This window comes from Apodemus sylvaticus, chromosome 15 (genome assembly GCF_947179515.1).
Source record: "Apodemus sylvaticus chromosome 15, mApoSyl1.1, whole genome shotgun sequence".
Lineage (NCBI taxonomy): Eukaryota > Metazoa > Chordata > Mammalia > Rodentia > Muridae > Apodemus > Apodemus sylvaticus.
The window spans coordinates 69527739-69553504 of record NC_067486.1 but is presented as its reverse complement, the minus strand read 5'-3'; the positions used below and the strand labels follow the sequence as shown (position 1 = coordinate 69553504).

At 51.8% G+C, this 25766-nt stretch overlaps 1 protein-coding gene and 1 long non-coding RNA gene across 3 annotated transcripts in view; one reads left to right on the top strand and one right to left on the bottom strand.

Annotated features, from left to right (window-relative positions):
* Positions 1-9763: 9763 nt before the first annotated feature.
* The window catches only part of Xxylt1 (xyloside xylosyltransferase 1), a 121889-nt gene continuing 105886 nt past the window's right edge, over positions 9764-25766 (bottom strand). For both annotated transcript variants that reach the window (XM_052158261.1, XM_052158262.1), the window contains one exon: positions 9764-12225. In XM_052158261.1, coding sequence (XP_052014221.1) covers positions 11829-12225 — 397 coding nt within the window. In that variant the 3' untranslated portion in view covers positions 9764-11828. The remainder of the gene's footprint in view (positions 12226-25766) is intronic.
* On the top strand, positions 17955-25641 carry LOC127665733 (uncharacterized). The gene is made up of 3 exons (XR_007973486.1): positions 17955-18252; positions 22013-22722; positions 23337-25641. It is a non-coding gene; the product is annotated as an uncharacterized LOC127665733 (long non-coding RNA).

Sequence of the window (25766 nt, the reverse complement as noted above, 5' to 3'; positions counted from 1 at the left end):
CCTGCAAAGCAAACCACCAGGACTGCCCCCGCACAGGGTATTTTCATGGCGCTATCTCCTGCCAGCGTTGCCAGCGTTGCCAGTGTCGGTGCAGACCCAGAGGATGCCCCTCCCCAGTCACCTTCTCCTTCCTGTGTCTCTGCTCATCTCTTCAGGCTCCATGAGGCCTTCCGTGGTGCTTTCTATAGGAATCAAGGCCACCATGTGACGGTCACCATGCAGAAAGGAGAAAGAAGGACATGGCCGGTCGTGGAACGCATTCTCCCGACCGCCAGTTCCAGAAGTGGGGCTGGGTGTTTGGGGCTGAATTTGCTCTGGAATGCGAACTGTTTCCCAGCGGGGCTGGAATGGAGGAAACGCTAGCAGATGGGCCTGGAGCTCTGTAATCTTGGGGTTGTCAGGGGTAAGGGATTGCAGGCAGCAAAACTCCTACCTACTGGTGGTTTCTACCTCCTTTCTACTGGCAGGCACCCCACAGCCTTTGCTGTAACACCCCTGGATGGTTCTTCTGCCTTGAGTATATCTCCCCTTTACCTACACTTCAGGATCACCCATTGCCCTAGAAGCGATACTAGAACATTTTCTAGTCAGATCCTGGGAATCTCAATGAAACTTAATAAAAAAAAAAAAAATCAGTTTGATGAGAGGACACATGTGAACACCGAGGGTCACAGGGAACTTGTCCGCCATGGGTGTTGGCTCCGGGGCTTGCACTCATGGCCCTGAGTCTACTTGGTTGCTCAGACACTCCTATCGCTTCCTCTTCTGCTCCTCACTGGGACCCTGTGAGGCAGGGCCCCGGCCTCCACCAGCTTCACACTGTGTTCCACAAATCCATGGCTGCCGGCTTTCCTCCTGGGAGCATGGTATTGTTTCCACTTATTCCTGTGGTCAAACATTAAATGCGCATCCACAGCACAGCAGGCGCTTGGTCCAGACACACTGTTCCTGCCTTCAAGGTGCCCAAGTGAAGGCCAGCACCTGCTGAGGGGCCGAGGGAGCTGCCAGTTTCTGTGCAGCGCTAGACGCTAGCCATACACAGCAGCGAGAAGGCTGGGGATTTCTTTGTGCTTTTGAAAAAACTACAGGCCGGGCGGTGGTGGTGCATGCCTTTAATCCCAGCACTTGGGAGGCAGAAGCAGGCGGATTTCTGAGTTCGAGGCCAGCCTGGTCTATAGAGTGAGTTCTGGGACAGCCAGGACTACAGAGAGAAACCCTGTCTCAAAAAAACCAAAAAGAAAAAAAAAAAAAGAAAGAAAGAAAAGAAAAAGAAAAAGAAAAAAACTACAGGTTCCATAGATCACCCCACCAGCTCCGCCTTACCCTACCTGGAGGGTGGCCTTTCCGGGGTGTCCTCCGGGTTAGGACCCCAGTTTAGACAAGGCCCACTTCATCTCTTTGCTTCCCTGTCATTCAGTCTCCATACCTTCTGGAGGTCACACCCAGGACCACGGGATGTTGCTCAGAACATGTTCACCATCACATCGCATGTTAGCTACTTCTTACAAAACCCATAAGACGCATGCAAGAAGACACACAGGGCAGGTGGCAAGCAAGGAGCATCTAATAAAACTGGGGTCCAAATAAGCCTTCTTCCACCTCCAGCTGGGCTCCATGGAAGGGTAGGGGGAAGAAATATAAAAAAAGGAAGTGAGGCAGGGGAGGGGAGACAGGTGTGCTCACATCCAGGGGAGCCCGCAGACCAGGCCACTCATGGACCCTAAAAGCAGAACGGAAGACAGCTGTCTCTGAGAGTATACCCACCCGCTGTGTGGTACCAGGAGCAGTAGGAGGCTATGACACGTCGTGTTTTGTGTGCCAGGAGACCGTGAGATCACTACCTGGGACATTTCAAAGCATGGGACGACAGAAGGGGGCTGGCATCCCTGAGGGAGATTGGGCAGGAAAGAAAGGCAGGAGAGGCACAGAAACCCAGAAAGAAGGAAGACTAAAGTGACACATTGTCATGGCTTCCCGGCTTCGAGTCAAGGAGGATTTTACTAAAATGTTAGAAAGGAGGAGATGGATCCACGATTGCCACATAGCTGTCTGCCTGTGACCACGAGCACTAGCAAGCCCTCTCATCTTCCTAAGCCTGTGCTCACACAGCCTGGGGAGGTGACCAGCCCTGCGGCCACAGTCTGCTGCCTGAACACAAGACACCAACTACCTCCCCACAGCACCCAGGTCTGAAAGCGCAGCCATTCCAGTCGCCCTGCAGGGAGGGACCCAGTCTTCAGCCCTGTGCCTCTTGTCCTGTAAAACCGTCCTCACCTGGGCTGGCTGGGGAGTAGTCACATCTTTTGGAAGACTCTGGTATGACGATGGCCCACATGCATCTATACACAGAGACATGTGAACAAGCAGAGGCACGTGGAGGAAGTAGGGCTCCCGCCGGAGAGGGTGGAAGACAAACACGGCCACTGGGTCAAAAATGAAAGCATTGGTGTTGAGGCAACGTCTCGGCAGTTAAGAGCAATGGCTCCTGGGTGGTGGTGGCGGCGTCGGCGGCGCACGCCTGTAATCCCAGCACTCTGGAAGGCAGAGGCAGGCAGATTTCTGAGTTCGAGGCCAGCCTGGTCTACAGAGTGAGTTCCAGGACAGCCAGGGCTACACAGAGAAACCCTGGCTTGGAAAAAAAAAATCCAATAAAAAAGAGCACCGGTGTCGGGCAGCTCTCAAGCGCCTGTAACTCCAGTGGACTCAGCAGTACCTGCGCATGCGCATGCGCATGCATGCACACACACACACACACACACACACACACAGACAAATACAATTTCTTTTTCTTTTTTAATTGCAAGACCACAGAGGTCTGACCATACCATCTCTGCCTGATGTGGGTGCTGGGAATCAAACCCAGGTCCTCTGGAAGCATGTGTTCTTTACCACTGAGCCAGCTCCCCAGCTCTCCTAAATGAATAACAGAGAGAAGCATCTGTCTACCCCACCCCACCCCAAAGAACTGCTCACCTGGCCCACGGGGAACAAGGACAGGGAGGCCGACACAGGTGACTGGGTGAGTGTCTGAGGCGGAGACTACACAGGAATTCCTCAGGGGAAGTGCTGTGGAGAGTGAGGAGCAGTGACAGGGCTAGTGGCAGGCAGACAGTCTTCATGCGAGTCTATAGGCTGATGAGAAGCCATCCTTATTAACAGATTCCTTCGGGAAAGCCTGCTGTATTGCTGCGGCATGGGTGAGTCTTTGAAGATACTCTGTAGTGAAGAAGCCAGCCACAGAGGTGACCACAGTAAGATGCTACTACCGGGGCTGGAGAGATGGCTCAGCAGTTAAGAACACTGACTGCTCTTCCAGAGGTCCTGAGTTCAACTCCCAGCAACCACATGGTGGCTCACAACTATTCAAAATGAGAACTGATGTCCTCTTCTGGAGTGTCTGAAGACAGCTACAGTGTACTTACATATAATAAGTAAGTAAATTTTTAAAAAAGATGCTACTACCTTCGTGGGGATTTCTAAAGTCGTCAGGTTCATAGAAACAGGAAGTAGAGTTAGAGTGGTGGTTACCAGGAGTTTCAGGGTTTAAAATACGTGGAAATAGGAAATAGGATGCTGTTCAGTGGGAATAGAGTTTCTCTTTTGTTGGTTGGGAAGGCTACAGAGAGGGCACACCACGTGAGGAACGTTTACACCTGCTGAGCTGTGCTCTTAGAAATGACTAAGATGATAAAATTTGCATTGTATCGTATTGTGTCCTATTTTGTTGTTTTGGATTTTTTTAGACAGTTTTTTTTAATTAATTTAATTCACAAAAATGTTTCTTCTAAATTGAAGCATCCCTGCCCAGAGGGAGAAGCGAGGCTCACTCTGGAGACTTGGCAGTCAACACATCTGCCAAGCCAGAGAGCCGAACCCTTCTGGATTCACACACTATGGAGGCAGTGAAAACCCCTGGGGCTCAGGCGGAAAGGCAGAGCTGCCCACTGGAGCCTCTGGCTCGGCTGCCTGGAGGCGATTCTCCCAACTTGTCTGCCAGCTGTGCAGGACCCACGGTTGCAGCTGTCGTAAAGGCCTCACCCAGGCAGGGGTGGGCTTTGTAGAGATGCAGGTTCCTTTGAGTTGTGTGTGCTCCTGGTAAGTAGCTCTCACCCATACTCCTATCAATAACCAATATCCTCACCAAGCTAGACTTGATGATGTTTCTTTGGCCTGTCATTGGCTTCCTATTCAGGGTGAACAGACATTTGTCTCTCAAGAGACGTCTCATGCTACATGGAGTGGTGAAAGAGGAAAGAGGAATGAAGGCCACAGGCTTCAAACACGACTGCCACATTGTGAGATCAGAGACACACGGGGAACACTTTGGGATGACTGTCTGTTGGGGAACAGGAGTAGGATATGCAGGTAAAAGGGAGTGAGGCTGAGAACCCCTACGGGGTGGGGTGGGGGCAAGAATGGGGCATGAACTGACATGTTGGTAACTTGCTTCCCCCGTGTCCCAGACAGGCTCCCTGCCGAGCTCAGGGAAGGGCTGGAGCAAACCTTACAGTTCAGCAGGAAGGCTCAGAGAAGCCACTGGCCTTGGAGGTATGCGAACATGACCCCGTACCTTGGCTGCCTCTGAGGGTGCAGGGCCTTTCCCAAGGTGTTTGTGTGGTGACACCTTTCCCTCAGGACAGGGTTCGAGATACTCTGGGATCTGAGACATGCCTCCTTTCCCATCACAGCCTTCTTTCTGTACACTAGTCCCAGGCACACACACCCCAGCAATAGTTGGGTCTGCCTGGAGTGTCCCCAAGGCAACTCCTCCTGGTCATCTAAGCCAGAACAGAAGCCTCTGTACTTCCCTGAAATGGTAGAACTAATCTGCTCTACTCCCCAGTGGTGGCTGTGTGATTTCCTTGCTGCCCACCCAAATGAAAGACACACACACACATACACACACACACACACACAGGGCCTTCTATTTTAATATGTCTTAAACAGTGCAATGGCCGGGCCACTATCAAACTTCTATGTAGCTAATGCCTCCCCTCCCCTCTGATACACCTGAATTACTTCTGGTGGAGGAGGGGCTCTTGGGGTTGCTCTTCCCAGCTCTTCCACGGCCGGTGCTCTGTCCCCCTCAGCTCTCAAGCCTGCATCTTATTCTGTTCCTGGCATGGCAATTCCAAATCCTTCTTCTTCCTCTGGTTCCCTTGCCCAGGAAAACTAAACTCCCATCTTTGTCTCCCTGCCCACTCATTGGCCACTGGCAACTTTATTTACCAATTACAACCAGTTTGGGGCAGGGACCCTCAGCATCTCACACGCAGACATGTGAATTCCTGCATAATTTTGGAACCCAGTTAACATAATATAACAATAAACCAGATTCATGGTATTTTACCCCTTTTGTCCATTAAAAGGCCTTTTCTCTCAGATATACACTAAACATAGCTGTAATAGTTATGTACACTATAAGGTATGATATACACTAATAGCATGTAGTATTTTGTCAGGTTAGGGATATTACTCTAATATCTATCCTAACTTAAAGAGTTTACAATTCTATACCTGAATTATGTTTTGATTTTAACCTGTATTACCATTTGAAAACCATCCTTTTAAATCTATGTCATCTTCCTTAATGCTAAACAACTTAACATCTGATTATAAGACTATAACTAGTCTTCAGTCCTGTCAGAGATCTGAGAATGAATTGACTATTACCTGAATATATAGGAACCACAAAAACATAGCTTCCAAAACATAAGCAATTTGTAGAAACAGATGACTATCTAACAGTACCCTGATCCTCAGAATGTTGGAGCATCTGTCTTCAGCCTTCTGGCCCAGAACTATCTGACAGAACTTAAGTGAAGCAGGAACTATGAAGGACTAGTTTATCCTGTATTGGCAGATCTAAGTTGTTGACTATCCCTCATTGTGTGTCCTTTCCTGGACAGGATTTTTGGTCAGTAGATGAATTAGGGCAATTCTTGTCCATGCTTCCTTGTCACAACTGGAGCAACTCTATATGGAGGTTATGATGCTCAATATCTTCTTTGAACTGTGAAATGGGTATTGTCAGGAGCAGACATGCCTCTTAGTCAAAAATCTAATAATAATGAAATGATTGTAAATGTCATATTCTGTGGATTTGTGTTTTTGAAGTCTATATAAAATAAATCTGAATTGTTAAACCTTGACCACTCTTATCTGTTTTTATTTGATTAGTATTAAAAAAAACTTTATTATAATTAAATCACAACCTAATATAATCAGGAGCTTACTATCTGGCCCTTAACTTGTGTTATTTAATCACCCTAAACAGTTTGTAATAGCAGCTATAGAAGGACTGGGTCAAAGCCTTGTATTCTTAAATGAGTTGTATAGGCACAATGCCTATCTTAGAGAAACAATATTAATTTCAAAATTTGTATCAATATATAAAGACTTATATCAATAAAAACCTTAAATCTATATATAAATTCTGTAACAATGTAAGAAATTATAACTTCAATTTTGCATCAGTTATAAAGATTCTACCCATGTAAGATTATGGCTATATAATGTTTTCTTTTAAGAATAAATTTAGTAATCCATCCCATATATTTCCTCCCTCTTCAAAATTATGACCATTTCCAAATTATCTCTTAAAATGACAATCTATCTACAATTTGTAAAACAATCACAACTTCTTCCTGCTGCATAGGGGAGGGGCAGGAAAACTAGGAAAATTGGTTAGAATTAAGAAAGCTAGCTTGGGCATCTGTTATCCAGTCTCTGTATGTTTGGGAGGCTCAGGGCATGACTGAAGTTCTGACTGGATCAGTCTGAAAGGCTGGATGAACCGAATCCATCGGAAATCAGCAGCTGTTCCTGAAGCAAGTCTCTGGAAACAGCATCAGGAAGCGAAGAGCTGGAACAGCAAGTCACTTTAGCCTCCGTGCAGATGAATCTGGTCACAGCTGTACATTCTGTACTCTGTAACATGTGAATCTTAAAACCAAAGTTTTAGTACTATTAAGATATTTGTATAAGGTGCACAGATCAGTTAAGGATTTGTGTTCCTTATTTCAGTAAATGAAGGACAACTATCCATCTATGAGTTAATTTGATCACTAACCAATTGTGATAAATCTTTATTTATGCCTTGTGAAGGATGGCATAATGGATCTTTCTTGTTTGTTTGTTTGTTTTTTGGATTTGGTTTTTTTGAGACAGGGTTTCTCTGTGTAGCCCTGGCTGTCCTGGAACTCACTCTGTAGATCAAGCTGGCCTCGAACTCAGAAATCCGCCTGCCTCTGCCTCCCAAGTGCTGGGATTAAAGGCATGCGTTGTTGCTGCCGCCCCACTTGGCTTTGGCTTCTTAATCTGTCACACCAGGCTGAGCAATCCCAGAGTTCCTGTGTAGACCATGTTCACCAAACCCAAGTGCTACTCTGGGTTCTTTCAAATTTCTTTTTCTTTTTTAAAGATTTATTTATTTATTTTATGTTTATGAGTGCTCTATCTATATGTACACCTGCATGCCAGAAGAGGGTGTCAGATCCCATTACAGATGGTTGTGAGCCACCATGTGGTTGCTGGGAATTGAACTCAGGACCTCTGGAAGAGTAGTCAGTGCTCTTAACCACTGGGCCATCTCTGCAGCTCTCGAATTTCTTTTAATGTATTTTTTCTCATTTATTTTATTCTATTTCCATGTCTTTGTTTCCTACATTTGAGATCAAAGGCCTGGATTTCTTTATTCCTTGTTTATTTAAAAACCTGTGATCTGGAGTTGGAGAGATGGTTCAGCGGTTAAGAGTACTGCTCTTCTGAAGGTCCTGAGTTCAAATGCCAACAACCACATGGTGGCTCACAACCATCCGTAATGAGATCTGACACCCTCTTCTGGAGTGTCCGAAGACAGCTACAGTGTACTTACATATCATAAAGTAAATACATCTTTAAAAAGAAAAAAAAAACCTGTGACCTGTGGAATGGACATCTGTCCATAAAAAAGCTGGGCCAGGGAGGACCTTTGGTAGCTGGGCTCAGAAGCCTAAAGACAAAACCTTATCTGGCACAGCTGCAGGGAGAGGCTGGGGTCCTTGGAGGACCACTAATTCTTTTTTGATGGCTAACAGTCCTCTATCATTTGCCTGCACACAACAGGGACAGAAGACGTTATTCAGATATGAATTTCCTTTGTCTGTGTGATAACCCTCGAGTGACGGGAGCTCTGCATTACATGTGTGAACTTGCATGTTAAATACACATGGCAGGGGGCCGAGGTGCTCCTTAGACATCCTACAATTTTACATAGGAAGAAATCGAGGCCTGGATAGAGGGTTATCTGAATGCTGCCCAGAGAGTTAATTAGGAGCCCAGGCAGCCCTTGACCTCCTGGGCGGCTGCAGTCGTGTGAAGAACTGACAGGGGGACCACCTGCGGCATCTGGTCACCCGTAGCACAAGTAACCAACTCCAGACAGCCGGAGTTTATCACGTGTACTGCCAGACTTTCCCTGCACCGTGTTACTTCACTCTTTATCCAATCCTAACACATCTCTCTCCTGCAAACATCTTTTGTAAACCTCTAGCTCTGAGCTCAGAAATGGGGGTGGGAGTGGCCTTATTTATCCGAGGTGGTCCAGGTAACGAGGACAAGGGTAGTTTCAAGCAGACAGGCCTCTCACCGGAAGTTCTTGCCATTGTGCCTCCCTACCCAGTAGCCAGTTATGGTTAAAATGAGAGGTTTGAGCAGGCGCCTGCTTACCCCTGGTGTGCCTCAGGCTGGCACCACGGAACCAGCAGCTCTCTCCTGTGGCTTCATGCAGTACCGTGGGGGATGCCGGCTTGACATACATACTCGAGTGAATCTTATCAACCAGCCTGCAAGCTTTCCACATGCTATCAGCACATGTGGAGTGGACTTTGTGTGTGCACAAAGGCACCATTGTGTGGGAAATGGAAGCAGGGCTAGTGCCGCTATTATTAGATTACATCTCTTTAGAGAAGGGAGTGAGGACCAGAGCCCACTTAGCCTAGACTGTTCTACAGAGACATCAATCATGGCCACCCCCGAGATGTAAAACGGGATGATACTTCCAAGTATTAGCAAAGGCGAGTGGTTAAACAATGTATATCAGGATGAGGCGGTGGCTTAGCAGGTCAAGGCACGTGCTGTCAAGGCTAACAATGCAAGCTTCACCCTTAGAACACACATGGTAGGTGACAACTGACTCCCACAAGTCCTCTGACCTCATATCGGGGGTACAAGGCAATGTGGTAAGTATGTGACTGAATACATACACACGGATTGAATAAATGAATGTAGTTAAAATGATTAAATGTATAGCATTTGTTGTGTATGTTGTAAAATTAATAACCAAGAAAATATGGAAATTAACATAAATGAAGATTAGGCTTTTATATTCAGCAATGCTGGATTCCCACTCTAATTATGTGTGCAGATATGCATCAGACAGTGAAGGGTCTGTGAAACAAACGAGGCATTTTAACTGTGGATGCACAACACAGACCACAGCAGGACCCCAGTCAGAAGCGAATGTTCCAACATCTGTCAAAAGCTACTTGTGGCAAGGAAGGAATCCACAGTGGCTTTTGCCAGTCTGGCTGGGTTTCCTATTGTCTGATTCTACCATTCCCCACAGTAAAGGTGGATGGAGGGAACCGACTTCACAAAGTTGCACTTTGTGTTGTCTCACAATAACATATGCGCATGCACACACACACACACACACACAAATAGGAAGAGTGTTGTGCTGAGTACCTGGTTTACTGTTTTTCTTGAATAACAGAAGACACTGTAGCTTTGGAAACACTTTAATTCTATTTATTTGTTTGTTTGTTTGTGGTATGTGAGTACACCATCGCTCTGTTCAGACACACCAGAGGGCATCTGACCCCATTACGGATGGTTGTGAGCCACCGTATGGTTGCTGGGAGTTGAACTCAGGACCTCTGGAAGAGCAGTCAGTGCTCTTAACCACTGAGACATCTCTCCAGATCAAAAACCAATTCTTGATGAAAAATTAATCTGTTATTTTAGGTTTAAAAAAGTTCCTGCCCTTTAATCCCCCTGCCCCTAACAGCTTTAACTGAGATAGCTGTTTGGTTAATGTGGCTGAAACATGGTCTTTGAGGCACTGAACTAATGAAATACAGAATAGGCTTGTTCTTAGATCTTTCTTTTCACACATACATATGCATTTCATGTATGTACCTGTTTGTACACAAATACATATAGATACACACATACATGTAATTAAAAAATAAAAGGACACAATACAATCTTATATTGTGAATTCTTTACTCACTACCATGAGTATTTCCTGGTGCATTAAATATGATTCCTAATATATTCATTCCACCATGTGATTGCAGTGTGCATTATCTATCTGCTTCCATGGTCAACATTAAGCTGTTTCCAACACTTTTGTACAGTGAGAAGCTTCAGTAAACAAACCACAGGGGACCTGTCCGTATGTCTGTGTTCATACCTCAGTTTTAGAGCTGCAATGAACTCGCTGAGGTTTTCATGACTATTATCTAGGGCACATATAAATCCTTAAGACGATGCCTGGCACACCGCAGGCATCTAATAACCAGACGCTATGAATAGGAAATCAAGTAGCTGGAGAACAGATGAGCGGGGCCCAGCAGAGGGCCAGGGAAGGCGTGTGCCACCTCACCTGCGTGGATGGAATGGAGGTCTGGGCTTGCTTGCTCCCGGCAGCAGGTGAACCTGCCGATAGCTGGACGGAGAGAGTTCTGCACTTGGAACCGAGCACGACAGTACGGCTCCCTGCACCCACGGGCAGGCCTTCCGCTTGGTCCCTTAGGTCTTCTGGTTGCTGCTGACCCTACTGTTCATTAAGAGCCCTGTGCCCTGCACCCTGCCAGAGAACAAACACCGCGACTCCAGTGTCCTCAGACTCTTTATCAGCCAGCGTCACTCAGGGTACTGAGAATATGCAGTAGGAACCTCCCATCTCTTGCCGAGGACATGACTGGGCTGTACAGACGTGGCCTGTGGGGGCTTCATGGGGGCTTCCAGAGTCCATCTCAAGCACACATAGAGAAATGGTCCTCACTTCTGGGAAGGGGTAGGGGCTGGCATGGTGCAGTGGAAAATTAATGAGTTTGTTTTTCTTTCTTCTCCAGAGACTGCAATGAGACCAGGAGGCCACCTCTTCCCAAGGCCACCCAGTTGTTCGTGTGACCTGGTACTTGAGACTTGAGGCTGCTCCTTGGCGTGAATCTAGCGCATGCCTTGGCATGGCCGATCTCTGTCCTTTGATTTGGTTCCTTAGCGGAGTCAGGCCACCCTGGGCAGGTAGACAGACGAGAGAAGGTGGGCTCTGGAATGTAGTGGGATAAGACCTGTGAACGCTGTAACACGGGATTAGCATGTGCTCGGGCTCTATCTGAAGAGGCGCTGCTCTTGAGGCTGGCACCAAGCAACATGAACATCCGGAGGAGCTGCAAAGCCTCCTGGGAAAGGATGTGGGCCTGTGGCACTCCTTTGGAGGCTTAGGCCCTGGGCTGCTTGTTAAACCCTGACTCGGCATCCAGTGCTCCCTGGAGCCAAGCAGCACCCGCCTCTGCTCTCACAGAGCAGTACAGAGGCCGCTCGAAATGCATACTTGGTCTAGCAAAATCACCTCCTGGAAGACACCTGTGTCTGTCCTCAGGCCGCCCTGGAGGAGAACAGCCCGGGCGGCAGCAGGGCTCAGCTGAGCTGCTTTGGATGGCGGCTGGGCAGGAAGCAGCTGGGAGGGAGGTCTGCGGCACCTGCCCCCTAAGGGTGTCCTAGCCGAGTCTCTCTTCCCCAGCCCGGGAGCCGCACTGGCATGGTGGGTAAGCTGGTGCCTAGTCCTCCGGGATGGGCGTGTTGCAGTTCCCGTGGTAGATCTTGATGTGGCCCTCACAGCGAAAGTATGCCTGGAAGACATCGCTGTAGCCATGGTCCCGCCACCAGGTGCACAACTGCCGGTTCCAGGTGCAGTCCAGCACGTGGAAGAGTTCGGGGTGCTCCATGCCAATCATGGTGAAGAAGTCCTGGTCCCCCAGGTGGCCCCGGAAGTGGTACTTGTCAGCAAGCTGCTGTACCCAGGCCGGCTCCAGCAGGTGGCTGTAGAGCGGAGACTGGCGCATGGCCTCCAGGTTCAGCAACATCACTCCACTGTTGAAGCCAGGAAGTCCGTCAGGCGGTGGGTCCCCGACTCTGGTGTTGGGGTTCTCCTGGCGGAACTGCCAGAATGTGTGCCTGTGAAGGGAAAGGAAACAGTTATCCCAGTGTGAGGCGAGTGAGCCTGCCAGCCCTGGCCCCTGCACCTTCACCATGACTGCTCTTCCCTCAGTGTCTCAGAAACAAAGGCTGAGGGACTCAGGGTCAGAATCCACAGCACATCGCCAGCAAGCAGCACAGTGCGAGCCTGAGTCCAGGCCCCCAGCTCCCAGTCTCGGGTTCTCACTTTCACCTCAACCTCAGGGTGGCCACGTTGATGGGATCAGCATCGTCACTGCCGGTGTGAGGGTCTGTAGAGATGGCAGGTCCCGGATGCCATGCTGAAGGGGCTACTTCTCTCCAGGATCCTGTACTCTGTGAGATGACCCGTCACCACAGAGCTAGGAAAACACTGCCTGGGGAGACTGTGTAACTTGTCCAAAGTCACACAGCTAGTGAGAAGCAGACACAGGGACTAAACCTAGCCATTGGCTCAAAGTTTACATCCTCCAGACAGCAGCAACGTGGACCTCCCTACCCTGTCTTTATGGTCTTGAAGAGGACATGACACAGCAGGGGAAAGAGTTGACTGATGGGTGACGAAGTCACAGGCAGCCAGACTCAGACTGACCCCAACACTGACCCCTTTAGAACACGCTTCATTCATGACGCTAAGCTAGCATTTCTGAGGGGCGAGGCAGAGGCTGGGGTCCAGGGATGGCTCTCAGCAGATGCGCACAGGTTGGGTGACAGCAGCTGTACGGAGCCTGTGGGACTATGGCATTTAGGAGGGGGTGCCACCTCAATTTAGACATTCTCTAGCAGATTCAGAAAAGTCAACCTAGGTTCATGCGGTGTGACAGCTGGAGGGACCCTTCTTAACCTCTTATCCAAATACTTCTATTTGGAAGTGGAAGGAAACACCTGGAAACCTTCCTGTGGTTGACATGCTTAGAGCACTGGTCATCTTGCTTTCTAGCCTTTGAGGCATCAAGATCTTTGGTGTTGCAGCATCAGGGACATGGGGTCCCCAAACCTGTGCTCAAAGACAATGCCCAGCAGCAGTGCCTGGGACAGGCAGGGTGAGCCTGGGTCCTCAGGTAAAACGCCTCACACTTCTCACAGGATAGGACACGGGTAAAGTGCAAATTGTGGTCAAAAGCAGACCAGAGCCCCAGCATGGACGACCTGCACCAGGTCCATTCTCGGTTCTAACACATGACCCTCCCCACCCCATCACCCGTGAGGGGACAGACAAGCACTCTTTGTGGTCTCACGTGTCAGAAAGGCAGCCGACAGTTTGATCTTGGCAAGAGAAAAAGCATGCCCGTGGGACACTAACCAGGGGAGCACACAGGCCCATTGTTAGAGTCTGGTCAGGAATGGGTCGAGGTGAGCGGAGCGGGCTTTGATCCGGTGCTTGCCTGCTGATAACAACCTCGGCAAAGATAAGCTTCAGGAGCAAGCTGAGATGCTGTGGCCCTCCAGGCCATGATGGGTCGCCAACATGCACATCAATCCTACTGTCAGGTGGTTCATTTCAGGGTCAGGCTACAAGCCTCTTCCCAAGGTGGGGACAGGATGCAGAGCAGGGAGGAAGAGAGACCTGTGGTGGCTCCATCCTGCCCACAGCTTCCTCCCTTCTCTTGCAGACGACCCCAGAGATCAGGGTCTGACTGGAGAGAGAGGGGGCCTCTGGTGATTCTACCCCATGTAGACTGGGCAGGAAGAAAGGACTGTGAAGAAGGTAGGAGTGAGTCTGTCAGCCTTTGGTATTGGGTGGCAGCAGGGAGCAGGCTGAGGTAAGGCTACTGAGCCACTACCCTGAGCAATCCACCCACCATGGGTAAGCCTCTGGTAGCTAGAGGGTTTACCCTTCAGCAAGGAGTGTACAGCTAGGAGCTGTGTGTGTGTGTGTGGGGGGGGTGGACAGCACTGCTCGGAAGCCTCTACACCTTCCTTCTCATATCAAAACTGACTGACAGGAGGCCTGGAGGATGAAGAGAGAACATTTCCAGGTGGAAACTATAACCCAGGTGGCTCTCTCGGAACACAGTGCCCAGCACCCAGCACAGCACCCTGATGGAATGGCACCAGGCAGGCCCAGCACCAAGCAGAGGCATTCCATACCAAAGCGCTAGAAAGAGCCGGATGGGACAGCAGCACATTTTGGTACATCATGGACCAAAGGGGCAGGAAACTCGCAATGCAAGTTTTCCCGTGTGCCTGCTGAAGCAGACACAGCCTGAGAGGGAACTGACCGTCCTGAGACAGACAGAACGACCCCGTGTGTGCGAGCCCGTGTGTGCGAGCCCGTGTGTGCCCTGGTCAAAGCGCTCCCTACCCCGCATGCAGCCAGCACACAGCACCCTGGCTTGGCTGGTTCCCCGGCCTCCCTGGCCCGGCAGCCTCACAGCCATGAGAGAACCACAAGCCTGGGGCAAGGCGAGCTCCTGGCGGGAGCTGGTGGCACCACACTCCCCACCCGCCACGCAGGCAGGGCTGGGGTGGATGCACAGCCCTCTCCTCTTCTCCCAGCACACTGTCTTGTTTTCTCCCGGGACACCGAGGTCTTTGGTCAGTTAGGGGAGGCTTCTGATCTCTGCAGTTCCCTTATCTCTGACTTCCTCAGACTCCACAGGCTAACGTTCCAAGGAATGGCACCTGAATTCCAAACTCATTTCTGAATTTGGTCAACACACCTGAAGCCGAGAGCCCCAGGAACCAGGACATGGAGACGCAGAGCCACTGCAGTCAAGTCAGTGCCCCCGGCTCTGGGGGCAGACCTAAGAACCACTCCAAATCAGCTCAGCACATAGCCTCAAACCTGCCCTTTCCTCACCGGGGCCTGGCTGTGTGTGACTCTGGTCTCTGGATGAATCAGGTATGTGGGGCTGAGTCCTCATCTTCCAGAAGTTTCCTGGGCAAGCTGCCCAGACTCAAGCCCATCCGGTCTGCTGTGTGGTCTTGCCCCACTCCCCATGATCAACCTGGTGCTATAACAGCAGGGATCAGGTTTTTCCTTCTCTTTGGAAATAGTCTCCAACTGGAAACCAGCCTTGCAGAGATAGTCCACTGTAAATAATGAGTCCTTCCGGAAGTTAGCGAGGCCCCTTCAAGCCCTTTCTTCCTGAAGGTACGCCCCTGGAAGGGCTAGGCTGCACACAAATAGAACGCCCTTATTTGGAGGCCCTCCTAGGAAATGGGGCTTACAGACACCAGCTGTTTAGAGACCAGCAACTGAGTCGGCAAACTCCATATGCCTAATGTGGAAGATGGCGGAGCCCCCAGCTTCCCAGGCTAAAGGCCCATGGGTACGGGTGGGCCAGTCAGTCCTCATGGCGGAAGCAGGCTACCTGAGAGGAGGAAGGGACTCCACGGGGACAGAGACCCAGCAGACCCTGTAAGAGACACAAGCTGCACAGCTCTCCTGGAGGCCCTCCTTAGCTGGGGCAGTAAGTCCTGACCCTCCTGCCTCCCCGCCCAAAGGACAGCCTCCGCTCGGCCTCTCTGGCCGACATGTGCTACAGGCTTATGGTACCTCTGTGTCCCTGGCGCAGCCTGGGAGGACGGGAGAAGTTCCCAGGGCGCTGGGCTATTTGAAATAGGACTAGAGGGCCTCACTAAAGCAGACCGGGAGGGAGATGTTGGAGGGAAGGCAGAGAGAAGGGCGGTGCTCGCTGAGGGAGCAGCCAGCATACCGCATATGGATCAGAACCGCTGCACACCCATACAGCAGGGACAGAGCAGACTCAGATTAGGGGGTGGCATGGTTTTGAACTTGTATCACTGAGGCCTTCAGCTTGGGAGGGAGGGTCATGCAGGGCACTGGGTGCTGTTGTAAGAGCCAAGCTTTCAAGAGACTCATTTCTGCTGCCCCCACCTGCAAAGTGGCCCTTTGACTGTCCCTCCATGTCCCTGACCTCGGAGGTCATCGACTGACTAGGTTCTAATAGCAAAGTGGGAAAACCAGGCAGCCCACCAACAGAAACTCAGCCAGTGTGACTGTGGTGGGGAATGCAGGATGGCGGTATAGAGCTGCCTCTGCAGGCCGTGAGGAGGAACATCCTCTGTGCCCTGGCTTCTGCTGGTGTCTTCAGCCCAACACTGACTTCCACCTTCAAGGGGTGATCTCTGGTCACCCAGGGTAAGGGGCAACCCTAGTTCACAACAAATCCTTCTTTGCCAACAGCTACATCCTGACGTCTCCATTCCCAAGAAAGGAGATGGAGTTTGGGGAAACCATCCTGGGTCACACTCATCTTGCCCTATCCTCTCCATCCACAGGCGCAAACGTGGGGAGGGGGGACCTGGAACCCACAGGTCCTTGATCTTGCTGCTGTCAACGAGCTAAGAAAATGTCATGGCAGGCTGGGAGAGTGACCTAGAGAGTGGCACGGAGGCTGTTGCCAGTGACGAGACAGTGGCAAGTGGGACGCTGGACAGCAGTGTGAGCGCTGAGGGCTGTAGGGACAGACAGAACCCGAGTCAGGGAAGTCCTGACTCAGTGTGTTCTGTTGACATGGGCGCCGCCATTTCAAAGATGCCGATGCCCCACCCACAGTGGCAAAGCCTTCCCCAGGGATTGGGAGTGAATGAGGGACCAGAGTGTGCGAAGGCGAGCAACTAAGGCTTCTCTCTCCTCCTGGGTGGTGACAGTCCGCATGTAAGACTAGCCAACCCCTCTACCTAATGGCCACACTGAAGTCCCAGGTTGCTGGTGTGGGCGCTGTGGCCCACCAGGTCCTTGCGTTCCTGTGTGAGTCTGTCCTTTATTCCCTGTCAGGCTTGGAGACCCACAGGACGAGAGAAGCAACAGCATGTGTCAGCCAGCAGGAGCCCCCGTCCTCACAGAGACACACCGGGTACCAGAGGATGCCTGAGGGCAGCAGCTGGGCATCACTTAGACAACATCTGCTGAGCTCATGACAAGTGAGCAGAATGCCCCAGGGCAAGGACAAAGCCAACCGTGTGGGCCGCTGTGCCTCTAGGCTGGGGACAGGGATAAGATAACTCTCACGGGACTTCTGGTGGGCTCTGGGAGCAGAGGGGGAGCAGATGGTGCCCAGCAGTGTGCCCTGGAGAAATGGCTTTGTCTGCCACTGTAGACGCTCAGCCACAGGAGGGCTGACTCTGCACGTCTCCCCCTGCCTGCCTGGCTTGCTAAGGGTGTGTACCTCAGCAACCAGCCCTTGTCCACACAGCCATCTGGGTTTCTGTTTCAACATGGCTTCCTGTGCCAGACTTGGCATGCTGAAGGTGACCTACATTGCTGTCTGGTCCAGTCAATGGGCTACAGAGACAAACAGGTTCCTGAATCCTGGGGGATGTTGACAGCAAGGTTTGATATACCACGAGACAGCCCATCCCTCCACACGCCCACAGTGGAATCATCATCATCAGTCTGAGGCCTCCCCTCCCAGCCAGGTCCTGAAGCTCTGACCACCCTTCAGGAGGTGTGGAGCCCCACCACACTGCAGGCCTATGTCATGGCACCCGGGCGTCGGCTCTTCAACCTGCTCACAAGGCCTTTCTCCCACCCCTGCTGCACTGGGGCTGGGAAAACAGAGGCAGGGTTAGGACGCTGCCACCAGTCCACCCTACAAACAACCGCAGGGCACAGATGTGCTCCAGGCCGGTGGATTCTGGAAGAGCTGCACAAAGAGGAGGGGTGGGGGGGTGGGGGGGGTGGGGAGGGAAGGGGAAGGGCCAGCCAGGGAGGTGGGGCCAATAGCCGCAGTGCAGGCTGGGAGGGGCGGGGATGGGAGGAGAAGTTACAAAGTTGTGGAGAAGTCCAGCAAATGACTGGACAAGGGTTGAAGAAGGTACCCCTGACTCCTGTTGGTTCAGACATTTAGAGGACGGAAGAAGTGTTGTCAGGAAGATGGCGGCCCAGGAGAACCCCAGCCACCTCTCTGCACTAAAACCTGAGCAGCTGATACTCAGGCCCTGGGGCTCCTTCTCTGCTGAGGGATCTCAGAGGAGCCACAGGGCCACACAGACCCAGCTGGGTCTGCAGGCCACACAGCCCATTCCGACCACGCATCAGGCAACCCTGTGATCCAGGTAGGCAGCCCAGGCGTCCCCGCAGGCCTTCCCTCCACCTCCTCTCCTCACACAGGTTTTCTCTCCCCATGTGGTCCCCTCCACACCCAAGCCATCAGCATCTGACTCTCATCTCTTTAATTAAAAAGAGGTTTATTTTTGTGTGCAGTCATAGAGATATAAAGTTTCAGGGCCTGTTTTCTTTGAGTCTGAAATGTCCCTAAAAGTCTCACGTGCCTGAACCCTTGGTTTCTAGCTGCCCGTGCTGTTCTGAAAGGCCGTGGAACCTTTAAACATAAGGCCTGGTGAGAGGAAATGGGTCACCTGGGGTGGGCTTGGGGGTACAGCCTGACCAGTCAGTCTCTGACCCTGATCTTTGATTTCTGGCCTGTGAGCCGTGAGCAAGTCTCCGGCCCTGCTGCCTCAGACAGGAGCCGCCCCAGACAAGCCAATAAACAGCCATGTCTGCCCCACCAGGACACTGAGCCAAAATCGATGCTACTCCGAGTTGTTTCTATGGCACATTTTGTCCCAGTGATGATGTGAGCAGTGTATACAGCAGTGACAGCTTCCAGCCGGCAGAGCCCAGAGGTGGCACACACTGGGCACTCTGTGGCAGAGATGAGGATGCCCACTCTGCCTGTCGCTCAGACGTGCTCATCAGGACAGAATCACACCAAGCACCTCAGTACTCACCCAACTACCCCAATCTTGCTGCCTCTCTGCCTGGCCCTTCCAGGGACTCATCCTCCACCTCCCACAGCTGCCTCTCCATCTTCCACAGCTGCCTCTCCATCCTCCACTGCCTCACATCTGCGGTGGCCCCTCCTTGCTTGTCATCCTGACCACCATCTTCCTTTCTGCTCTACCACTGGGGCACCCGCTTCTGCTCCCTCCCCTTGGCCATCTGACCTAGACACACCACCTTCCCAGAGCCTCGACCCTAGTGACACTGTGCTCCAGTCTCTGAAACAGGTCCCTCTGTGGTGGCAGCGTCCTGCCCTTACCCTCTGGGGCACCCTGGAACTCCCTGTCCCCCTTCCCCGGATCAGCAGTCTCTCCTGGCTCTGCCTGCCTGGCTCCTCCCCGTTTGAAGCTGGCCCTGTGTGTCTCTTAGGGCTGAAAGCCACAGACCTTGAACTTGACAGTGCACAGGAGGTGGCAGTGACCTTTGGAGAAGTGTGTAGGGGATACCAAGGAGCAGGGCACGCTGCACTGGAGAGGGTAGGAACTCAATGGAACAGACAGACGGAGGCGGACAGCATCTTGTCAGAGGTTAGAGGGAGGGCGGGAAAGCACGTGCCAGGGCGAGCCAGACAGCAGGGAGAACGTTGGGCAGGGCAGGGCAGGGCAGGGATGAGAAGGACTCTGAAGGGTAACGTTTAAAGAGCACTTACTATGTCCTAGACTGTTAGACTTTCCGAATATTCACACTAATATCTAAACGACTGAGTGAGGAGAGGGCTATCATCTCCAGCCTCTAATGAGGAAAGCTGAGGCAGGGACGGGGAGCAGGCTCAAGGATTCGCCACAAAGACGGGAGCCCTGGGCATATCTAAGGTCAAAGATATGGAGACAGTTCGTATGGCAGATGGCAGATGAAGTAACTGATAGGGAAGGAGGGGCTAGAGCGAGAACAGCTTGACGCCGGCACTCGTGCTCAAAGACCCTTGGACAAATAACAGACAGACAAAATGGCTTGCTGGAGCCTGGCGGGTGTGCATGGAGCCAAACAGTCCGGTGGATGCTGGAATGTATCTTACTGGTGTTTGTCTAGAGTCACAGAGGTACTTGCCAAGATGGTGGCCTCCAACGGGTGAAGTAATGGGGAAGGGGAGATCAGACCCAGTGGCAGGAGTGCCCAGCGTGTGAGAAGACACTGGATGCAGAGTTCAGGAAGGCTGCAGACAGTGAGCCGTCAGCTGCGAGGCCTCCCTCCCCCAAGGGGGAGAGGGGATGGGAGGCAGAGGGGCTGGAACCCTGGACCCAGGAATCCACATCAGTCTGAGATGCCCAGGGACGAAGGATGGGCAGGCAGGGTCAGAGAGGCCTCACTGAGGGCTGGCACCGCTGTCAGGGACTGGCTCAGTTCTGGGACTCCAGTGACCATGATGCAGACTGGGCTTGTGAGCCCCCCACCCCCACCCCCAGCCTGGCCTAAGGTGGCTAACTCCTGTCCTCTCCCTGAATCTATGCCAAGGGGAGGGATGTTTACCACCTTTGGAATTGGCTCACTGCTCCCAGCAGCCCTGTGGCTTTGGAGGTCATAAGAGAAAGGGCAAGGGACACACGATGGGGTGTTTTCCAGCACAGTGAGCAGAATGTGGGTGTGTGTGGTAGGAATACATAGGGGTAGGTGTGGAATTTGACCTTGTGTCTCCAGTGAAACTCCATCAGCCACCCAATGCCATTCTGATCCAAAAGCCGTAGGTGTGGGGACTTGCCGCACTCAGATGCAGGGGCACAGGCAGCAAGCAGTCTCAGCGAAGCGTGACTTCTTAAACCCAGGAGAAACGAGGGCACCTTCCCCTTCCATGCAAGCAGACTCTGTCCCGCCCACCGCACAGCTGTGCATGGGTTTGGTCAAGGTATCGGACAGTGGAGAGTGCCAGCACACCGACACAAACGCTGCTCACCTCACAGGTCACGCTCAGAGTAAGGCCACTGTGGACTAGACCCAGGCAGGCCCTGTTTTCAGGAGCCTGTGACAGAGTGGTCCTGCCCAGTCACCCTGTGTGGAAGTGGGCTCATCTGAGACCCCACTGAAATGGAGGTCCCACTCAGAAGCTGCATCGCTGACCAGCTCCCAGGGAATGTTGCTGCTGCTGCTTGTTTGTTGTTGTGCCACGTGTGTGCCGTGACCATGGAGGCCGTTAGAACCTGTCAGATGCCCAGGAGCTAGAGTTACAGATGGCTGCGAACCACCATGTGGGGCTGGGAATTGAACCCAGGTCCTCTAGAAGAGCAGCCTGTGCTCTTGAGCAATGAGAGAGTCTCTCCAGCCACCTTGATCTTGTTTTAATTAAAACATTTTATTATTATTATTATTATTATTATTATTATTAGTGTGTGTGTGTGTGTGTGGTGTATAGAGGCAAGAGGACATCTCTATGCAGTTTTCTCCTTCAATGTTCATGTGGTTTCAGGTTGGAAGTCAGGTGGTCAAGTTTATATGTAGCACGGTACCAGCTGGGCCCCTAACCAGCCCTCTTCAAACTGTTTTTCTAGAGATGAAGACTATAATAGTAGTATCAACATCATTATTTTTTAGTGACCATAAAATAGGCAACCTGACTGGGCAGTGGTGGCACACGCCTGTAATCCCAGCACTTGGGAGGCAGAGGCAGGCAGATTTCTGAGTTCAAGGCCAGCCTGATCTACAGAGTGAGTTCCAGGACAGCCAGGGCTATACAGAGAAACCGTGTCTCGAAAAACCAACGTGTGTGTGTGTGTGTGTGTGTGTGTGTGTGTCTGTCTGTGTGTGTGTGTGTGTGTGTGTGTGTGTGTGTGTGTGTATGTGTGTGTGTATAGGCAGCCTGACAGATTGAAATGTTTCACAAACTCTATGCCAGCACTTGTTGCACTCTCTTACTCTGGTACAGTCTTGGGCGTTCCCAGGAAAATGTTTCCTAGAAGCAACACGCTCACCGCTATGAAGCAGACATGAGGAGAGGGGATATCCCATCCCCTCCTTCGTTGCCAGTGCATCACGGGGTCAAGAATGCAGGGCTGGAGGGGCAGCTGGACCTCAGTCAAATTGTGGTCCTCTGCTCATCACCAGGAAATTCTCTGGAGAAGCGGTGTTCTCCACGCGCCTGGCCTCTTGACACAAGCCCCTGGCTTCTTGAGTGAACACGAGGACACCGGGAGGACGCCCTGAGGCAGTGTTCAACATGTCTGACAAGATCTCAGAAGCACAGGCTCAAGCCAAGTTCACTGAGCAGTGAGGCTGCTGGGCCTACCTGCTTCCTGCTGTCGTCTGAGCAGGTGAGGGCCCTGCAGCCATCAGCAGTGACCTTGGCCCAACCTCTGCCTGTCCTGGGGTCCCTTGTCCCACAACTGCTCAGTGGACATCAGCTGCAGGGGCCTTCCATGCCCTGAAGCCTGGTGCCATGCTGAGACTGAGAGTTCTAAGCTATGGAGCTTGCAGAAGTGAATTTCAAGGGGACACTTGTCACTGAGCCCCGGCAGTCATGTGTCATCGGCCGCGTCACCATGTGTTGAGTGTATTGAGTGTGCTATGGGGTTTGGTTACTTGCTTTTGTTTGAAACCTGACAAATCCACATGCCCTGAGCTAGCTAGCAGCCTCTACTGCTCTCCCCCCTGGTGTCTCACTAGCCTTCCAGAGATTCCCTGGCCCTTGCCTGAGACCAAGAGATGCCTGCCTCGTGCAGAGGACTCTGTTCAGCTGTGACAGGCTTCCTGGCCTCACCTGCTCGGACCAGGGACCAACAGGAAGAAGGCAGACTCAGCCCCGACCTTACACACAGGTGGGCACCTATGGGATCCTGGAAATGTCCTTCTGAACCAGGTTCACCACCCTCTACAGGACTACGCTCTCACTAAGAGCGCCCCCTGCTGGCCGTGAGCCTCACCTCTTTGGGATCCTGGTCTGGATCTGGGGCTTAAAGGTCTCTACAGAGGCCAGTTCTTGTCTTCAGGTCATCCTTCCTCAGCCTAACCTACTCCACCCAGGAAGGAACCAAGCGTGCATGGTGGGGACTCGGCAACCCTGACTATGAAGTGTTTCTCCTTCCCCGACACTCCCCGAGAGCTCCCTCAAGTCCTCTGTCAGGGCAATGTGTACTCGCAAACTTCCCTGGCCTCCCTCCCCCATCAGGTCCTCTTACATAAGCGCTCCTCTGGTTTCACGGTGCCCATGAAATGTGTGTCTGGGGAATAGGCTAACAGGCGACAAGCTCAGCAGGAACACACAGTCACGTGACCGTGCATTTGCATAGCGGAGGAGCAGAAAGAGGACTCTGGTCCGGTCAGACTGCGTCCTGCCCCAGCCCCAGGAGAACTCAACATTCTATCCCTGAGGGCTGTGAGGGCCGCGTGGGGGATGCGGTACCTGACACCTGTGTAATCTCTCTTCCTTTAGCCTCGGATGGCTGCCCAGCAGAGGAGGAAGTGTAACATGTTAGAAGACTGAGAAGGAGATGAAGCAGCAGGTACCTCAGCTGGGATGGAGGAGCTTGCCTCCTTCCTTCACCGACCAGCACTGGGGGAGACAGAGCCAGTAGGTGGCGAGCGGGGAAGGCCTGAGGCCTGGCCCTTGGGTTCCCAGCACCCAGCGTGCTTGCAGGGACCGATCGCTCTGCTGAGTAAATCCTCAGTGTCTTTGTTACCAGCTCACTGAAGTGTGCATCAGGACCACTGCCGACTCTTGCGGAGAAAAGACCTGCAGAAGGCCAAGGCACTCAGGCACGGCAGCCTTCCCTGCAGGGACACCAGGTGCCCAGTGAGTCTGGTTCTCACAGAGGGCTGGCCAGCAGCCCAACAGAAACAAGACAGGTGCTTCCAGAAGGCACTCCCTCAGCTCTGGTAGGAAAAGAAACTGGGACAAACTTCTTTGCTGGAGTGCAGGAACTCAATCGGCTTCAGAGAAGGCCTTGCTTGTTGAAGTGTGTGGCTGGGTGAGAGTCTAGCTCATTGGGTGACATGTAGCAGAGTTCTTTCTAGGGCTAAAGCAGAGGTGAGAGGAGAGACTAACTTCAGCAAACACTCATCCCCTGAGCCTCTCCTACACTAAGCAGAAGCATAGACAGCCTCTTCCACCTTAGCCAGAAGGCTAGCTTCACGTAAATTCAGAAAATACCCACGAGTCCAACGGAGACTGGGCCATGTAGATCACAGCGAGCAGGGAATGTTGTGCTCAGCTGAGTGGGGAGAAATAACATCTGTTCCGGTGCACCCTGGCACACACATGCACACCTGCCTGTAATACATATGTGCACACATGTGATACGCACGAGTGAGCATGCTCACATGACACACGCATACTTTCCCCATAGTCTGAGCCAGCATGTCCTCCCACCCACCCCGCCTGGGGAGGCCATCCTTCCGCTCTAGCTTGTAACCTTCTCACAGTCCTTTACCACCAGCGCTGTTTCTTTTAGCTGACAGCTTGGTAAGCTTGCTTTCCAATCAGGATACTTTCCTTGTGTGCGCTTAAAATGAGTCTCTGACTGAAACTGTAGGGCCCCACACAACAGGAAGCCACTCGCTCCTCTCAACCCCGATGGAATGGGAGGTCAGAGAGAATGATCGCAGAAGGAGCCATCTGCAAACTTCAGAAGGAAAGGGTGAAAGTAGAGATGAAGGGGTCGAATGTGGACCACGACACCTGCCTCGCATTCGACACTTCTGGTTTGACTTTGCCGTGGCCCTAAGATGAGCGGCTGCAGTCAGCCGATCTCCACTGCCTGGAACTCCTCTTTTCTCTGTTGCTTGGAAAGAAAACAGGAAACGACGGTGGGCCCTGCTTGGGGATGAGGTGGGGGCGGAAGTTTGCTGTGGACGAGTACTGACTCTCAGCCAGGTCAGCCACTGTCTAGGTGCCTTGCTGGATGCTGCTTTACAAAGTGATTGTTACTTATGTGCAGGCTGCTTTGCCTGTGTGCATGCTATGCCTTTGCCTGGCACCCACAGAAGCCAGAAGAGGGCACTGGATCCCCTGGAAGTGGAGTTCAAGATGGCTGCAGGCCACCATGTGGGCGCTGGGAATTAATACCATATTCTCCAGAAGAGCAGCCAATGCTCTCAACCCCTGTGCTGGGTTTTCTGTAATACACGCGGCATGTATGCATATGGGTAGCTGGCACTTACTTCAATAATTATTACCCACCAGCCACTTCATGAACAATTTATAAGTGATTTCCTTTAATCATTATGAAACTTGGAGGCACAGGTTGCAGATCTGGCAACAATTATGACAAAACCTGTTCATAAGCACTTTCTACACATTTTTTTGGTTTGTTTTTTTGGGGGGATTTTGGTGTTTTTTCGAGACAAGGTTTCTCTGTATAGCCCTGGCTGTCCTGGAACTCACTCTGTAGACCAGGCTGGCCTCGAACTCAGAAATCCGCCTGCCTCTGCCTCCCAGAGTGCTGGGATTACAGGCGTGCACCACCACCGCCCGGCTGTTCTAAACATTTATATATTTGAGCTCTGTCTATGCAAGCTTGGAAGGTGCACATTATTAAACCCATTTCCTAGGTGAGGAAACTAAGGCTTACAGGATGCAAGGATGTCAGTCAAAAACGCTCAGCTAGTAATGGTAAGACCTCTCCTCTGTGCCTCACTGCCTCAGGGCCTGGGCAGGGCCAGGCCACAGCCCTCTGAGACAGCATAGCTACCTCTAATTGGCCAGAGGATCGAGTGTGGCATAGGTGGTGGGAGAAGGATCTTTCCCACATTAACCATACAAGGAAATCAGAACCAAAAAGCCCCAAATCAGATATTCCAGACAATGACTGGCTGAAGGGACTCACAAATGGCCTTTGGATGGGACACTGGTGAAGGGATTCCC